This window comes from Callospermophilus lateralis, chromosome 8, assembly GCF_048772815.1.
Source record: "Callospermophilus lateralis isolate mCalLat2 chromosome 8, mCalLat2.hap1, whole genome shotgun sequence".
Taxonomy (NCBI): Eukaryota; Metazoa; Chordata; class Mammalia; order Rodentia; family Sciuridae; genus Callospermophilus; species Callospermophilus lateralis.
In genome coordinates, this window is record NC_135312.1 from 139,799,596 (window position 1) to 139,818,054 (window position 18,459).

Genomic DNA, 18,459 nt, shown 5'->3' on the forward strand with positions numbered 1-18,459 from the left:
GATTAGTTCACACTCAATGCTCACTGAATATGGGGCTAATTTAAATTCTTTTCCAGCATCACCATGTAGGAACTGGAAACCACAGCTGCCAGTCCTGGTGTCAGACAGTGGGCCTCTGAGCCAGGGCTGAGGATGAATTTACAATCCAGACAGCTGTGCGGGGCCAGTGAGCAGGACAGCCATCAAGAGGCCCGATGTTTCTGACCCTTGCTGCCCTCCTCTCTGAGTTGGACTGTGACATGACCACCTCTACCAGCACTCTTACAAGCCAGACTTCATAAATCCATCTCATGAGGAATATGAGAAGCAAAACAAGACTTTAGCACGGATTTTCAAGCCTCGTCAATGCTGAAGCCATATGAGACTGGTCACCATAGCTTAAAATCTCATGGAGCAGGGAAAGGAGCCAGAAGCTTGAACTGACTTAAAATCCCTGCACAGTTCCTCTGTCACCTCCGCAGTGTTCCCTGGTGATCTTACCTAGTGGCGCATCAGCAAGGCATGGGTGGTGGCTTTGATCTTCGTGGCCCAGAAGAAAGCACTTTTGAAAAACAGATCCCTGTGCGGATTGTTTGTGAACGTTGAGCAGCGCACAGGGCAGCTAAAGCGACGGGCGAAGGCCTTCTGCTGACCGCGCGGTGGCCGACCTCGACCAGCCGGAGGGGCGGGCGTCTCCGGGGGGCAGACTCCGCGCGGCTGAGGCTGCTGGCGGGCGCCTTCCGTCTCCGCACACCGGGTGCGGGCGCCGCCGCCGCAGCCCCCACGCAGAAGCCCGGCGAGCAGAGGGGTGGGCCGCCGGCGGGGAGAGACCCGCGAAGGCCGGGAAGAGCGCGAGAAGGGCCAGAAGGGCCAGCCCGTCGCAACCCCGTCCCGCCGCCCGGCGATGCTGGGTGGCCCGCCCCGCCCAGGTCGCTGTCCCGACCGCCAGGCCGCACCGACTCAGCTCCCGCGGCTCTCGGCGGCCCCCGCCCCTCCCCAGGGCCCCGCCCCTCCCCAGGGCCCCGCCCACCGCCTGGCCCCGCCCTCGTGGCACCGCCCCCGGACCCTGCGCGTGCGCGTTGGGGAGCCTGCTCCGGCCCAGCGACGCTGAGCCGCGGGTCTGACGTGGCAGTCCAGCTCCGCGCGGCTCGGGCGCCGAGAGTGGAGACTCCAACAGGAAAGGCGCCGGCCAGCGGTCGCCGGCACGAGAAGCCGAGCTTCAGGTACTGCCCTCGGCCCAAGCTCGCGGGCGGCGGGAGGGACCCCCGCTCAGCTTGGTGGTCCTCAGGCAGGTTGGAGGCCAGGATAGGAACCGCCCAGCCCGGTGGTCCTCAGGTTGGCGACTGGGGAGGGACGCATCCTGCCGGTCCTCCGTCAGGTTGGAGGCCAGAGGAATGACCCGCTCATCCCTCAGAAAGATAGGGGGCCGGGGGAAGGACCCGCTCAGCCGGTGGCCCTCCGACAGATTGGGGGCCGGGGGACACCCACTGCCCGTGGTCCCCCGGCGGGTTAGAAATGATGGCGGGGCACAGGTGGCCTGGGTCCTGAGGCAAGTTAGAGATGGTGGGGAGAGGTCTGCTCAGTCTGAGGGTCCTCTGGCCGGGTGTAGACCTGGGGAGGGGTCGGAGGGACCTCTGTGCAGACTGGGAGGGGCGCTCCCCGCCTGTGGTCTTCAGGCTGGTTGGAGGCCAGCAGAGGCAGGGGGCGGGCACTTCACCTGTCCCTCGTACCTTGGACGAAGAAGCTGCATGGTGAGTCCCGTGGCCATGTCCTCCAGTGTGGTCGCTGGGCGTTCTCTTCCCGTATTAACTTCGTCTACTCCTTCTTGGAGGAAGAACGCGTTAGAGGTGTTCTTAGTGGAAATGGCAACTGTATCTTTGAGCTTCACGACGTCTGGATGGCAACGCGACCAAGTCCCGATCTTGTTCCAGGGTGAGAGATGCACACGGCTAGGCAGGGGGCTGGGGTCTCTCCGGGTTGCAGCTGCCCAGGTTTTGACCCCACGCCATCTGTGCCAGGTGGCTTTCTGCCACGTCGCCACTTGAAGCTGAGTCAGGTTTCTGGACTCTGTGGGGTGCGAGGAAGTTTGACGTGGCAAGGGCGGGGAGGAAGCAATTCCTCCCAGGGCCAGCTGAGGCTGGGGTTCCCCGCTCTCCAGAGAACACCCCTGTCCCCTTTTCTCCCCAGCTGGGGGCTACTGGAGGGTGTATCCAGCCACTTGCTCCCTACAGCCTGAGAAGGAAGTCCAGCCTGCCACGTCTGTCTCCACTGTGTGGGAGGAGGGGAAAGAGCCCTGGTCCACAAAGCTGACCAGAGACCTGTTGCCTCGCTCTTTCTGCCAGTCCAAGAACAAAGCCATCTCATATTTTGTACTTGTTTGCTTTGATTTTACAAACTTATATTTTAACCTGAAAATGCAACCAAATCACCAACTTTGGGCTTCAGATTTTAAATTTGAATTTCATTCCTGGACATAGACAGATTCCAAGTCTTAGCAGGTATTACCAACCTTTTCCTTAAAAGGCACTGAATTAGAGCAAAAGGAACAATGTGCCCATGCTGGGTACAGAGACTAGAGAGAAACTGCAGAGCCAGGGTTATGCATCTCAAAAGGACAGGGGTGGGGTGTCTTTTCTAAAAGAGCAGAGGCTGGAAGGGTTTTTCAACCATACCGTGTCACACAGCTAAGTATTAGCAGACATGGATTGAAAACTCACTTTTTGGGGCAGGATTTAGAACACTTTCTGCCTTGTTATAAAATGCTTTTTGAAAATAGTCCTATGAACTGTCTCTTATGTGAAAACCTGGGAAAATGAAAAATTTAAAGCAAACCAATGTTGGGGTTCTGAGAGACTTGAGATGGTTCTGTTACATTTGGGAGTGTTTACGCCTACACACACATGAAATTACACTTTTTTTCTTACAGATGCTATGTTCTTAGAAGTGTGATATCATTTAAATCAGAAAGAAATTCTGTCTTCTACTGAGAAACCACTGGTAACTTTGAAATGGTGTAGCTGCCTCTCAGCTTGGCCAAATCATGACTCACAAAATAAGGCCATGACCAACTTTATCTTCTGCTATATTTGCTGGGCTGACTTCTCTTTGTCAGAACTACCAGGTTATAATTGCTGGTTAGAAGAGCACTATACAGATTTAAGTTAGAAAGCCTGTAGCTACAGCTGGCTGGCAGCCAGTGGTTGGCCAGTTGCACGAGAGGGTGCTGCCCTGTGGCTATGGAAACCAGCCCTTGAGAGAGGCTGCCAGACACCACAGGCCTCCGCCGCTGCAGATGTTTCCAGGTGTTGTGCCTGAGAATTGGCCCACGACTGTTGAAGTGATGCTCCTGGGTTTCAGAGGACTCTGGCTGCCCTTTAGGGTGTGACATGCCATCTGGTCCTTCTGCCTAAGCTCAAACTGTCACTTATTAGCAGTGTCTGTATTTTGGATATTTAGTAACTAAAACCCTCTGTTGATAAGTGCTTTTCTGTTGCAGGGCTCTTTTCTAGAACTAGCTTGGGAATGATATTTTCACAATGAGCCGACAAGGTTATGTGGCCACACCTCCTTACTCTCAGTCCCAGCCAGGAATCGGCCTTTCTCCTCCTCATCACGGACACTATGGGGACCCTTCCCATGCCACTTCTCTACCAGGTAAGGTATTTTGCTATTTTGACCTGGATGTGATTACTCAGCCTTCAGGGTCAGAAGATAGATGTTCTGAGGAGGGGCTTTGAAAGAGTGGGGGGTCATCATCTGACACCATGGTTCTGCATTACGGAGTCATGGTGCTGCCCTGTGGCTATGGAAACCAGCCCTTGAGAGAGGCTGCCAGACACCGTGTTGTAAAATAAATAAGTAAAATAAAGGTATTGTGTCCAACTACAACTAAAAAATAAATATTAAAACAAAAGCCTGGCCCTGGGAGCTTTGTGGAAAAGGTCTCACAGCATCACCAGTGGGGCTGTCTCATGGAACACAAGTTGGTTTTTAAATATAGAATCTTTCTTGGGTGTTTTCTTATTGTTAGACTTATCCTTCTTGTTGATGATGGGGTGTGAGGTTATTGTAAACATTCAACAAAAGTGAATATATTTCTTTAAGGTAGTTTGCATAATTGTATCATAAAATCAATGTTAAGATTAGGAAAATTTGAATTTACATACCAAAGACTCCTCACTGGTAAAAACAGCAAGAAAGTCATGGCCTTGCCTGAAAATTGTGATTAGATAATATTGGTTGCTTTGAAATATGATACCCAGAGGAGAATCTTGCCTTTCAGGGCAGAGGTGAGGAAAGCAGAGGTGATGGAGTGGACGAGGGCTCTTGTGTCAGTTTACATCATCATGCACCTCCCTTCATCAGAGGGCTGCTGTGGGCACCCGGCTTGAGTGGACAGGGCTGAAGCCAATATTAGCTTGTTTCAGGTCTGATGGTCCCGGGTTCCTGGGCTTCCAACAGGTAACAATAGACCCCTCATTGTGTCTTCACACTGAGGAGGGACAGTTCTCAAGTAGAGAGAATCTGGAGCCAGGAGGAGTTATGGTTCCCAGAGGCTCTGGGAAGCTAGATCATACATGCTGGGGAGGGCATTGCTCACACACAGTGACCACCTGTGGTGGGCAGGGCTCTGTGTGAACACACGAGATGACTCAGGCCCCAAGATGTCCAGAGACTGGAGAAGGGCCGGAGAGCTCCGCAGGGCCCCTGGTGTTCCTAGCACACGCAGGCGATGCTCTGGACCGTGTGCTTCCTGTGGAAAGAGTCCCTCATGAGTCAGTCCTCCTGGAGCGTCATCTGTCTTCAGAAGAGACCTCTCTGGTGCCGGCCCATCCTCTGTGACACTGGGCCCCGTGGGAGGCGCACCGCCTTCTCCCACTTCTTCCTCACTGGTCCCTTCCTGCTCAGCGTGTGTGTGTGATGGTACTTGCAGATTGTTCTTTCTTGGTTATTTATCATGTGTCAAAATCTGGACCTGAGGGGCTGGGGTTGTGGCTGGGCCGCAGAGCGCTCGCCTAGCGTGGGCAAGGCCCTGGTTTGATCCTCAGCACCACACAAGGATAAATAAGTAAAATAAAGGTATTATCCAACTACAACTAAAAAGCAAATATTAAAACAAAAGCCTGGCCCTGGGAGCTTTCTGTCGCTATCTTAATCCTCACGGGACAATACGTAGCCACTTATGAGCCCTCTTCTTGCAGCTGAGAATTGAGGTCGGGTAGAGGAGGCCTGCCCAGGTCACAGAATTAGCGCCACTGTGGCCAGGACTTGTGCTCGCCCTGGAGGAAGCTGACGACCACGCTCCTCCACACCCTGGCATAGCCTGGGACGTCTGCCCTCCCTGTCTGTCCGCAGCCGTCTTCTGCAGGAAGTGCTGCCGGCCCAGGAGCCCTCAGTGCTGCCTCCTGTCCCTCCTCTTCTGCAGGTGGCCCCTGCTCCCTAGGGTGGTAGACACTGCCCTGTCTGCTTGGAATCTGATGTTTGAGGGACACTGTCCTGTTCTTCCTGCTGCGCTCTGGACGGCCCTGTTGAGGGCCCCTCCTCCTGGGCACTTCTCCCTGCGCGGTCTTTACCCTGCCTGTTTCCCTGGGCTGTGCCGCTCGCCTCAGGTGCGCGTGCCGAGGCTGTGTCTGCAGCGTCTCCTCTCCCAGGCTCTGGGCCGTGCTTTCCGTTGCCCCCTGTTCATGCAGCTCGTCAAGCTCGTGTCCAGGACAGTTCAGTGTCGTTTCATCGAAACCTATTTTTTTCTGACATTTCATATCACATCTTTGCATCATTTATTTAGTCATTCACACCAAAAATTTGCACTATTAAAAGAATGTCTCCCTTTAAAGCCACCCCCAGTCAATTGATGTCCTGGATCTCTTTGGAGCAGTTGTAAATATTTCCCAACTGCTCCCTCCTTTTCACCCTCCTGCCGCTCTTTCTGTTGGGTCTGTCCCTCTGTTGGATGGCTGACGAGCTGTCTTTAACGTCGTTGCCCGTCCAGGGCTGCTTGTCTCCCTACGTCAGCTCTTGAGCTGGAGGAAGTGTGTAGCATGCTGGTCTCATTTGGGCTCTGCGTTGCTTAAAGCCTGGTGTGGTCCCCATGGCTCCTGTTTGTACTTAAGCTCCTTACCCCTAGAACTCTACCCACCTTTTCTTGTTGGCCTTCTGATGGATTCAGACAGCTGAGCTGAGGTTTCATGAAGCATCTGTTCTGCTATAGATCTGGCCAGTAGCACACTTGCTGTTTTCTCATGTCACGTTTCCAGGAGTGCCTGTTAGTTCTGTGTGTGTGTTTAATTCTTGTGCTGTGTAACAAATCTAAAGATTTACTGTTAAATCACAATACTTGTGATAAAACAGTGAACAAGGTAGACCCCACTTGAGTCTTGCGGTATGATGGATCTGGAGGAACTGCACCAAGCACACTGACCTTGGAGCTGGGCCGCAGTCTCACGCGGATGTAGCAGGTGTGGGGCATGCGCTCACAGTACTGTGGCTGGTGTGCCTACCGGACTGGGGGCAAAGACGTGCCTTGGCAGACAGGGGCGTTGTCGGGTGGAGGTGGCCTGCTGGCTGGGGCGGTGGCCCTGGCCAGGGCCTTTGTTGCCAGGGACGCGCTATGGTGGAAAATGAGCCGTGTCAGGATCTAGGCATGAAGGGCACGAAGTGCCACCGCATGGTCCAGGTCACAGTCCAATGGGCAGCTTGGTGGAGCTCTGCCTCGCCAGGTGGACAGCTCTGCACAGTCCAGGGTGGGCAGGACTGGGGCAGCTGCTGCTTGCTGGAGCAGGCCCCTCAGGCTTGGCACAGCTGGCTTCTGGGGGCAGCTCACTGTGTGGTGGGCTGTGTCCTGCTTGCTGTGGGAGATTCAGCAGTGTCCTGGGCCTCTACCTGCCAGGGGACACTGGGATGCCCTTTGCCCTCCAGGATGTGCCAGACATGGCCTGAGGTCCTTCCAGGGAAAACCATCCCTGACTGAGGAGCAGTGGCATTCTGCGGGAGGCGGGAGTCAAGGATCAGCAGGGGCTCAGCGGGACGAGCTTTGCAGGAAGCCTCGGTGCCAGCTTCAGACGCGCCTCTTCCCCAGACTCTCTGATGCTGGTTTCAAGCTCTGCTTTCTGCAATACTGAGTTGGTCATGGTACCTGTACTGATAGCTGAATCCCTTGCAGTGGATCTGTTGATGAGCATCTGGATCCCAGTGGGGATTAGGGAGAGGCCTACCCAGAAGAGTTGGGGCCCAGAGCAGTACGACTTACACAGTGCCTCTCCCTGGTCGCTGCCTTTCTAGCCCAGAAAGACCTTGTGAGACACCACCCACCATGCAGCTCAGCCCAGGAGTGTGAGGCTTTGCTGAATTTAGAGTACTTACAAACCCAGATCCACAGACAGGATGAAAATGGAATTTGCATGGCTCCGGCTCAGGACACACAGGGGCAAGGTCGCAGGGAATGGACGCGGTGTTGAACAAACCCACCTGTGGCATTTGCCATCTTAGGAAGCTGCTGATGTCCCAGCCAGTCTTCTGTGGGCATAGCATGGCTGCTTTCTGCCCATGTGCTGCTCCCTTCCTGCCAAGATTCTCCTACTACTGGGTAAAGAATATGATTCTTCTTACCTAATCAATAATCTGGCCGGAGGAAGACTTTGGCTCTGCAGATAACAGTGCTGCTGATTCCCTTTGCCCAGGGTGGAGCACAAATGGAATACAGAACTTTGAAATCTGACACCAACCAAACGGTAACCCTCCTCCAGCCACATCTGAGCCTCCCACACTGGCCTGTTGCTGGTCCCAAGGATACCAGAGTTTGGGGTGGTTGCTAGGCTCTCTGACAGGACTCTTACCAGCCTTTGTATTAACAGACCTTCTACTGATCCACACCATGGAGCACAACACACCTATACAGTCCACCTATCTCTGCTTGAAGATAGCTCCTCAATGAGAGAGCTCCTGCCTGTGCCCACCATGCAGCTCAGCAGCCAGCCCTAGGATCCCTTGTATCTGCCCCAGGAGGGTCTCCTGCCTGTCCCCACCATGCAGCTCAGCAGCCAATCTTAGGTTCCACTCTGTCTCTGTCCCAGGAGGACAACTGACTGTGCCCACCATGCAGCTCAGCAGCCACACCTAGATACTACTCTGTCTCTGCCCCAGGAGAGCTCCTGCATGTCCCCACCATGCAGCTCAGCAACCATCCCTAGGTTCCCCTGTCTCTGCTCCAGGAGGGTTCCTGCCTGTGCCCACCATGCAGCTCAGCAGTCACCCCTAGGTTCCTCTGTCTCTGCCCAGGAGAGCTCCTGCCTGTGCCCACCATGCAGCTCAGCAGCCACCTCTAGGTTCCTCTGTCTCTGCCCCAGGAGGGCTCCTGCCTGTCCCCACCATGCAGCTCAGCAGTCAATCTTAGGTTCCACTCTGACTCTGTCCCAGGAGGACTCCTGCCTGTGCCCACCATGCAGCTCAGCAGCCACCCCTAGGTTCCCCTCGTGTCTGCCCAGGAGGGCTCCTGCCTGTCCCCACCATGCAGCTCAGCAGCCACCCCTAGGTTCCCCTCGTGTCTGCCCAGGAGGGCTCCTGCCTGTCCCTACCATGCAGCTCAGCAGCCACCCCTAGGTTATACTCTGTCTCTGTCCCAGGAGGACAACTGACTGTGCCCACCATGCAGCTCAGCAGCCACACCTAGATACTACTCTGTCTCTGCCCCAGGAGGGCTCCTGCCTGTGCCCACCATGCAGCTCAGCAGCCATCCCTAGGTTTCCCTCTGTCTCTGCCCAGGAGAGCTCCTGCCTGTGCCCACCATGCAGCTCAGCAGCCCTACCGTGGTGCTGGGGTCTTGCAGGGAGGGTATAGGCAGTCAGCTCTTAGAGCAGTGATCACAGGGTACTTTTGTTCTCTGCTCACCCCAGTTCTTTAGAGTCCTTTGGTGCTTGGGATAGTGGAAGGTGATGGGAGTGAGAATGAGTTGCGTCACTGCCATGCATTTGAAAGGGAGAACTCCCTTTTGTGAGATTTGTCTGTAAGAGTTCCTGTTTGTAGCAGAAGTGTTTTCCATTCTCTAGACCCCTTTGGGATTGATGAAATGGATTGCTTACCTTCCTGTGGTAAACAAGAATGCCTGTTTCCTGTCTTGCATGTAATGTCTAGTTGAAATTATGTGTATGCTGCTGCTGTAGATTTTCTACCTTGATTTGTAATGCCAGATTCGTGGGACCCAATAGAGCTCCAGGAGCTGAGTCCGATGCAATCATACAAGAGTCTTTACTGCAAGCTCGGGCCTGGACTCAACCGTTCCCAACGCAGTGGTCCCAGGGAGTGAGTCCTGGTCCTTTGTCCAGTGAGATTTTATAGGTTTTTGGGTGTGTCACCACATCACACAGCAAATCATTTCATGTCGCGGGAAAGTCAAATAACAACTCTTAATATTAATTAGCATATTCATTGGCAGAAACAAGTTGGGTAAAGGTATTGGTTAGTACAAGAGGGGGATTCGTTTGAACTGTTTGGTTTAAGCCAGGAGGGATGTACATTCTGAAGTATATGGTTTCCCAACAATTTATCAACCACCCTAAACTACTGGGGCGTCATCTGGCATCCCAGGTATTTCCCTGTCTCATGCTGATTGGTGGTTGCTAGGGGGTTGCTATGGGCCCTCACCTATGGTGACTGAGTCAGGGACACCTGGCACCGCAGACCCCTCCTGTTATTTACAGACAAACAACTCAGCAGGGGGGCTGTCTGCCTAGGAGTGCTCCTGGGTTTTTTCAAGGACAAGGGTCACACCCCCTTCCTTTGGACAGGCCTTGCTCTGAGGTAGAGGCTGGTTTCTCAAAAATGGAGTCACATCAGTTTCTCAGGTCCATAGTGAAAATTCAAGAGTGCCCTGGTTCTGTCGTGTTGTGATGATGGAGTCGCGTGTGATGAGTGGGCTGGTGTTTGCCCTTGCTCTGAGGCCCTAGGGCAGGGCCCTGGCCTCAGGGAGTTCTGAGCACAGGCCTTGCCAGGGGAACTGCTGCCAGGCGGGGGATCCAAGTCAGCCCTGAAAGATGAAGTGTCCCTTCAGGTCCAGCCTCTGAACGGGGAGGCACTCAGACCCCTTCTGGGACTGCTGGTCTCATGTTCTAACTTAGCTGGGCCCAGGTTCAGGACACCGTGTGAAGACGCAGGTGTTTTTCTCTTGTTGTGGGCTGAGGATTGAACCCTGGCCTGGCATGTGCTAGGCAAGTACTCTACCAGCCACACTCAGCCCCAGTGTAGCTATTAGATCAAGGTGTCGTTTTTTTTTTTTTTTCCCCCACAAAAAGACAAGCACTGTCTGCCCTCACTCATTTGTAGAATCTGAACTGGTCTCATAGAAGTTGAGAGCAGGATGCGATGGCTAGGGATGGGGGACGGGGTGGGTTGATCCTGGCCAGCATGCTACATGGCCGGAGGGTTTCTGGCTCTGTTGCCAGGCTGCAGGCCCTGGATGGCAGTAACCTCCCGCCTCACGCCCCAGAGGCCTTCCGAATGTTTCCACCATAAAGAACAATGAATGCTGAGGAAATAGCGATGTTCAGTCTGATTTCCCCAGTGCCAGGTGCACACATGATGGAAACATCACACTCACCCCATTAACGGGCATAGTCGTAATGTTTTGTGTAGGTTTAAAAACTAAATATAAAAATAGTATTTAATATTTGGTTGTCGTATTTGGAAACTTTATGCTTATAAAGTTGATATAATTTCTCTGGTTTAGGCAATTCTCTTTAAGGGAAGAAACCCTTGTGAAAGTCTCAGTGTCACCACTCAGGAGACGCCACTTCAGGCTGCCGGCTGCTCCGGAGCACCCAGCTGTCTGCACACCTTCCAGAAGCTGTGGGAGGGAGCGCGCTGGGGACTGTCCTGTGAAGCGTGGCCGAGGTCCCCTGGAGGAGTGCAGGGTGGCTCCAGGTCACTGGGGATGCCCGAGAGCAGCGGCTAAAGCAGACCACTCCGCTGTGCAAAAGGCAGGCAGAAGGGGAGAGCCATCTCTTTCCCCCCAAGAGGCTGGAAGGAGTGCTCCTTCTGTTTTCTAGAGAGAAACTGAGCTGTGAACAGAGCCCTGCCCAGGCCCGCAGCTTCTGGGGAGTGTAGGTGGGGCTTTGGGCTGCTCTGACCTGGGCTGGGTCTCCTCCTGCACACCACCTCCCCAGCAGCCGAGAGAAGAGATGCCTGCAGAGCTGCAGAGAGGCCTCGGAGGGTCTGTCTGAGCGGAGCTGAGGGAGCCACTGCCAGGAGTGCCCGCCGATGGACGTGCCCCCAGTCCCTGCCCTTGGCCTGCTGGGACCTGAGCAACCCAAGCCGGGCCCCTGGGGTCCTGGGGATCACAGAGCTCCAGAGGCCATACAGGCTGCGAGAAGCAGCCCCTTCCCACTCCAGGTCAGACTGCAGGTCCGCCTTCCTCCTTAGTGTGAGACTGCTCCACCGGGCCTCTTAGGTGTTTTCCTGCGGAATTTTCTGGTATCTACTGTAGTTTGTTTCCTTCCTTCCTCCCTCCCTCCCTCCCCCCCCTCTTTCTACCAGGGATTGAGCCTGAGGGTGCTTAATCCCTGGGCCACATACCAAGCCGCCTTTAAGTTGCTTAGGGCTTCACTACATTTCTGAGACTGGCTTTGAACTCCTGGTTCTCCTGCCTCAGCCTCCTGTGTGCACTGTAGCATAACTACAGGTTTCACCGTGTGGCCCAGTGTTCCACCAAGTGCCTCCGCCATGTGCAGATGTATTTACTTATTTGTTTGTTCATTCTTTTCAGCTCTACATGACAACAGAATGTATTTTGACATGTTCTACACACATGGAATATAACTTATTCTAATTAGGATCCCATTCTCATTGTACGTGATGAGGAGTTCCACTGGTTCCATGATAAACACGGGAAAGTTCTGTCCAACTTATTCTACTGTCTTTCCCGTTCCCATTACCCCTTCTTTCCCTTTATTCCCCATTCTCTGATCCAATGAACTTCTATTATTTCCCCCTACCCTGTGGGGTGTTAGCATGTGCATATCAGAGAGAAATTTTGGTCTTTGGTTTTTTGGGACTGGCCTATTTCAGTTGGCAGGATAGTCTCCAGTTCCATTCATTTATTGGCAAATGCTATAATTGCATTCTTTATGACTGAGTAATATTCCATTGTGCATATGTACCACATTTTCTTTATCCACTCATCTACTGAAGGGCATCTAGGTTGGTTCCCTAGCTTAGCTACTGTGGATTGAGCTGCTATGAACACTGATGTGGCTGTGTCACTGTAGCATGTTGATTTTAAGTCCTTTGGGTGTAGACCCAGGAATGGGTAGCTGGGTCAAATGGTGGTTCCATTCCTAGTTTTCTGAGGAATCTCCCTACTGCTTTCCAGAGTGGTGGCGCCAGTTTGCATCCCACCGTCCTGCGCTGTTTGTGTTCCAGTCTGTATCACTGTGATGATGAGCCTGGCCGGAGCCTGGCCTGGCAGGCCTCAGAGAGAGGCTCTGTCTGCCTGTGGCTTTCTTTCCTCACCCGTCCTGCTGTGCTCTCTCACCTTGTTTTCTCTCTGCCTTTGAACAAGCTTCTGACCGCGCCCCTCTGTTGCAGGAATGATGAAGCCACCAGGGCCTTTGGGGGCAGCTGCCCCGGGGGTGATGCTACCTTCCCCACCTCCTGGACCACAGCAGTTTGGCCAGAATGCACCGCATGCCTCCAGTGTCCCAGGCCTGCCTCCCCAAAGGTGAGCAGGGGTCCCAACCTGTGTGGACACACCGCCATCTCCCGGGCGGTGCCTTATGTACTTGATGTTCACGGGGAGGAAAGTTCCTCTGCATGGAGTCCATTCCTTGGGAAGATCTATTGAAAAACTACCCAGAAACAAAGCCCTGGGAAAAGTTAGGGGAAAGGGATATTCAAGAATAGATAAAAGCTACTTGTCTCCATGCCACATGATCGAGTTTTGGGTCGCATTCAGTACTTCAGAACTCTGTGCCCTTTAGATGCCTACGGTCTCTATTAAACTTAAATTGCCCTACTCCCTTGGGTCCTTCACAGAGTGAGCTCAGTGCCAATAAGTGCTCAATAAATAGTCTGAAGTAAAGGTCTGGTTGCAGCCGGGTGAGGCCCGGGGTTGTGTGAGGGTTTCCCTTGGCAGAGGAGGAACAAGGAAGCAGCCTGTGCTTGTGATCACAGCTGAGAAAGCGGTCAGAGGGGCCTGAGGAGCCTGGTGTGAGATGCTTCAGTTTTCAGAACCTGCCACTCACAGGGGACTGTCCCTGGGGACCAGAGCCAGCGTCAGGCCCTCCCTGTGGAAACACCTGTGTTGTCCCGTGAGCTTCTGCTGCCAGCCTCAGAGCCAGGCTGTGGGCCAGGGCACCTAGGAACTGCTCCAGAATCGCCTGCGGCTCCCTCCCCAGGTTCCTGTCCCAGGGAGGAGCCTCCGTGAGACCTGGACCCTGCCAAAGCCATTAGCTCCTGCTAGTAAGGAGGTGTGTGCTGTCAAGTGATGTCCTGAGGACAGGGCGTGGGAGCCTGAGGCTTCCTGCGTGGGCTTATGTGGTGACTATCACTGAGACCAGCCCTGGACCACAGAGGAAGGGTGCCTGGGGACTCCGGGGATGAGCGGCATTTGGCCTAAGTGTGCTTAGCGCACAGAGCGGAAGTCAGAGGGACCTGCATGGCCTCACCCTCCACCTTAGCCCCAAAGCCTGGCGGAGGCCACAGGGGAGGGAGGAACCAGGGGCCACTTCGATGCTCTGCCCGAGGGAAGAGGGGCTCCAGAACCCTCAGTCCAGAGTAAAGGGGAGGCCAGCATCCACATCCTGTGAACTCAGGCGTCTGAACATCCCAGACACCAGGGTCAGGCTGGCAGACAAGGTCTTGGTCATGGCACCAGCGTGAATCCGCTCCATCTTGGTGACAATGGCCTGCTCCCTGGGGTCAGGCTGCTGAGGAGGGAGAGCTGGACTTTGGCATCACGCTCAGCGTGTCATGGTGTCTGGAGGTGAGACCTGGGAGGCAGGACAGGCTGCGGTCTTCGGAGGGGCCACCACGGCTGTCCCAGTTAGTCCTTGGCTGCAGGACGGTGCTTCCGCACCCACAGGCCTGCGGACAGCCGTGGCCTCCTGTGAGTGGGCATCGCAGAAGGCCTGTGGCCTCCTGACCTCAGGCCAGCGTGGTGTCCCTGGGTCTCCGGTGACCTAGGGAAGGAAACCACTGTGCACTCGGTACCCTGTCATCGGGTGGCAGTCCCTGCTGCCCCCGTCCTTCCTCAGAGCACAGTCTGGCTTCCCAGGACCACACAGCCTCGGAATCTGCTCCCGCTGGGCCTCCAGGGCACCACAGGCGGGTGTCGCCTCCCCTGGGTTCACTTGAGGCCCCCCGAGTGGGACTGGGGGTGGCGGTGGGTCTGGCAGGTGGCAGGGCTGCCGTGCTTCCTCTCCGGGTCAGATGGTGCTGCAGGCTGAGGGCCCAGGAGCGGCAGGTGGGCCCAGCAGAGCACTGGCTCAACCAGCACAGGGCAGGCAGCTTCTGAAGTCGGCATCTCGTCTTTGTCGTTCCTACACAGAGGATCCATCAAGGAGATCCTACTTTTTCTGAATCTCAAATGTTAAATAAAAGCAAGATTAGGGCTGGGGTTGTGGCCCAATGGCAGAGCACTTGCCTAGAACATGTGAGGCACTGGGTCCGATGCTCAGAACCACATAGAGTAAATGAATAAAGCTGTTGGGTCCATCCACAACTTAAAAAAAAAAAAATTTAAAGGCAAGATTAAGTCAGAGTCCTGTGTTGATTTAACTTTTTTTTTTTTTTTTTGGTACTGAGAATTGATCTCAGGGGCACTGGACCACTGAGCCACATTCCCACCCTATTTTGTGTTTTATTTAGAGACAGGGTCTCACTGAGTTGCTTAGCGCCTTGCTTTTGCTGAGGCTGGCTTTGAACTGGTGATCCTCCTGTCTCAGCCTCCTGAGCCACTGGGATTACAGGCATGCGCCACCACTCCCAACACTGAGTTTTAAATATTTAAGTTTTTGTTTTTAAAACACTGCAATTCCAAAGATAAAAGTAGAAAATCACACCCACTCATGTGTTACTTGATCTTGGCTGAGGCAGAATCAGTGTCTCACAGGCAGTACTACAGTTTTCTGCCTAGGGTTATTGCTAGGAGGGATTAGCTTAAAAGTATGATAAAACCTAAAAGTCAGGTTTTTTTTTTCACATTATAAGATAAAAAGTAAGTTGGGCTGGAGTTGTGGCTCAGCGGTAGAGCACTTGCTTCACACATGTGGGACCCTGGGTTCCATCCTCAGCACCACATTAAAAAAAAACAAATAAGTGAAATGAGGTATTAAAAAAAGATCAGAAGTAAGTCAATTGTAACTGATCTGTTTTGATGAGGAAGTGAAGAATCGGAGGCAAAAGGGACTCAGATCCCAAATTCAAGGTAATATGTTTGAATCTACTAAGAAAATAATTTTCAATGAAAAAGGAAGAAAAGAAGCAACAAAAATAAGTTAATAGTTTTTCTGTGTGTGTTTTTAAGTGTGGAGTGCAATGGTTGGGTCACAGAGGTTCACAGTCCCTGCTCCACGGGGTTCAAGGTCCTGGTGTCTCTGTCAGACCTTGCAGAGTCTGTGCCTGTCCTAGTCCATCTTGAGCCTCTGAGGTGGAAAACCCGCAGCCGGGTGATTTATGAGCAACAGAACTCGCACTCACTGCTCCGGAGGCTGGAGGTCCACGCTGCAGCAGGACTGGTGTCCTCTGAAGGGCTGTAGCCCCAGTTTCTCCTCCAGGGGCACCCTGTGGGGAGGCAGGGGCCTGTGTGTGCATCCTCCTGTGGACCAGGGGGCACCCTGTGGGGAGGCAGGGGCCTGTGTGTGCATCCTCCTGTGGACCAGGGGCACCCTATGGGGAGGCAGGGGCTGTGCATCCTCCTGTGGACCAGGGGGCATCCTGTGGGGAGGCAGGGGCCTGTGTGTGCATCCTCCTGTGGACCAGGGGCACCCTATGGGGAGGCAGGGGCTGTGCATCCTCCTGTGGACCAGGGGCACCCTGTGGGGAGGCGGGGGCCTGTGCATCCTCCTGTGGACCAGGGGGCACCCTGTGGGGAGGCAGGGGCCTGTGCATCCTCCTGTGGACCAGGGGCATCCTGTGGGGAGGCAAGGGCCTGTGCATCCTCCTGTGGACCAGGGGGCATCCTGTGGGGAGGCAGGGGCCTGTGCATCCTCCTGTGGACCAGGGGCATCCTGTGGGGAGGCAAGGGCCTGTGCATCCTCCTGTGGACCAGGGGGCACCCTGTGGGGAGGCGGGGGCCTGTGCATCCTCCTGTGGACCAGGGGCATCCTGTGGGGAGGCAGGGGCCTGTGCATCCTCCTGTGGACCAGGGGCATCCTGTGGGGAGGCAAGGGCCTGTGCATCCTCCTGTGGACCAGGGGGCATCCTGTGGGGAGGCAGGGGCTGTGCATCCTCCTGTGGACCAGGGGCATCCTGTGGGGAGGCAAGGGCCTGTGCATCCTCCTGTGGACCAGGGGGCACCCTGTGGGGAGGCGGGGGCCTGTGCATCCTCCTGTGGACCAGGGGCATCCTGTGGGGAGGCAGGGGCCTGTGCATCCTCCTGTGGACCAGGGGCATCCTGTGGGGAGGCAAGGGCCTGTGCATCCTCCTGTGGACCAGGGGGCACCCTGTGGGGAGGCGGGGGCCTGTGCATCCTCCTGTGGACCAGGGGCATCCTGTGGGGAGGCAGGGGCCTGTGCATCCTCCTGTGGACCAGGGGCATCCTGTGGGGAGGCAGGGGCCTGTGCATCCTCCTGTGGACCAGGGGGCACCCTGTGGGGAGGCAGGGGCCTGTGCATCCTCCTGTGGACCAAGGGCATCCTGTGGGGAGGCAAGGGCCTGTGCATCCTCCTGTGGACCAGGGGGCACCCTGTGGGAGGCGGGGGCCTGTGCATCCTCCTGTGGACCAGGGGCATCCTGTGGGGAGGCAGGGGCCTGTGCATCCTCCTGTGGACCAGGGGCATCCTGTGGGGAGGCAAGGGCCTGTGCATCCTCCTGTGGACCAGGGGGCACCCTGTGGGGAGGCGGGGGCCTGTGCATCCTCCTGTGGACCAGGGGCATCCTGTGGGGAGGCAGGGGCCTGTGCATCCTCCTGTGGACCAGGGGCATCCTGTGGGGAGGCAGGGGCCTGTGCATCCTCCTGTGGACCAGGGGCATCCTGTGGGGAGGCAGGGGCCTGTGCATCCTCCTGTGGACCAGGGGCATCCTGTGGGGAGGCAGGGGCCTGTGCATCCTCCTGTGGACCAGGGGCACCCTGTGGGGAGGCAGGGGCCTGTGCATCCTCCTGTGGACCAGGGGCATCCTGTGGGGAGGCAGGGGCCTGTGCATCCTCCTGTGGACCAGGGGGCATCCTGTGGGGAGGCAGGGGCCTGTGCATCCTCCTGTGGACCAGGGGCATCCTGTGGGGAGGCAGGGGCCTGTGCATCCTCCTGTGGACCAGGGGGCACCCTGTGGGGAGGCGGGGGCCTGTGTGTGCATCCTCCTGTGGACCAGGGGGCACCCTGTGGGGAGGCGGGGGCCTGTGTGTGCATCCTCCTGTGGACCAGGGGGCACCCTGTGGGGAGGCGGGGGCCTGTGCATCCTCCTGTGGACCAGGGGCATCCTGTGGGGAGGCGGGGGCCTGTGCATCCTCCTGTGGACCAGGGGCACCCTGTGGGGAGGCAGGGGCCTGTGCATCCTCCTGTGGACCAGGGGCATCCTGTGGGGAGGCAGGGGCCTGTGCATCCTCCTGTGGACCAGGGGCATCCTGTGGGGAGGCAGGGGCCTGTGCATCCTCCTGTGGACCAGGGGGCATCCTGTGGGGAGCCAGGGGCCTGTGCATCCTCCTGTGGACCAGGGGCACCCTGTGGGGAGGCAGGGGCCTCTGTGTGCAGCCTCCTGTGGACCAGGGGGCACCCTGTGGGGAGGCAGGGGCCTGTGTGTGCATTCTCCTGTGGACCAGGGGGCACCCTGTGGGGAGGCAGGGGCCTGTGCATCCTCCTGTGGACCAGGGGGCACCCTGTAGGGAGGCAGGGGCCTGTGTGTGCATCCTCCTGTGGACCAGGGGGCACCCTGTGGGGAGGCAGGGGCCTGTGTGTGCATCCTCCTGTGGACCAGGGGGCACCCTGTGGGGAGGCAGGGGCCTGTGTGTGCATCCTCCTGTGGACCAGGGGCACCCTGTGGGGAGGCAGGGGCCTGTGTGTGCATCCTCCTGTGGACCAGGGGGCACCCTGTGGGGAGGCAGGGGCCTGTGTGTGCAGCCTCCTGTGGACCAGGGGGCACCCTGTGGGGAGGCAGAGGCCTGTGTGTGCATCCTCCTGTGGACCAGGGGGCACCCTGTGGGGAGGCAGGGGCCTGTGCATCCTCCTGTGGACCAGGGGGCACCCTGTAGGGAGGCGGGGGCCTGTGCAGCCTCCTGGGGCTCTGCTGCTCCTGAAGGCCCAGCTCCGGGACCTGCCCGGTGGCACTGCCTGCTGTGGT

At 56.1% G+C, this 18,459-nt stretch overlaps 1 protein-coding gene across 1 annotated transcript in view; it reads left to right on the forward strand.

The window, feature by feature from the left end:
• The first annotated feature begins 1,084 nt into the window (after positions 1–1,084).
• Positions 1,085–18,459, forward strand: part of Sec24d (SEC24 homolog D, COPII component) — a 75,898-nt gene continuing 58,523 nt past the window's right edge. The window contains exons 1-3 of the mRNA XM_076864532.2: positions 1,085–1,202; positions 3,476–3,633; positions 12,553–12,685. Coding sequence (XP_076720647.2) covers positions 3,516–3,633; positions 12,553–12,685 — 251 coding nt within the window. The 5' untranslated portion in view covers positions 1,085–1,202; positions 3,476–3,515. The remainder of the gene's footprint in view (positions 1,203–3,475; positions 3,634–12,552; positions 12,686–18,459) is intronic.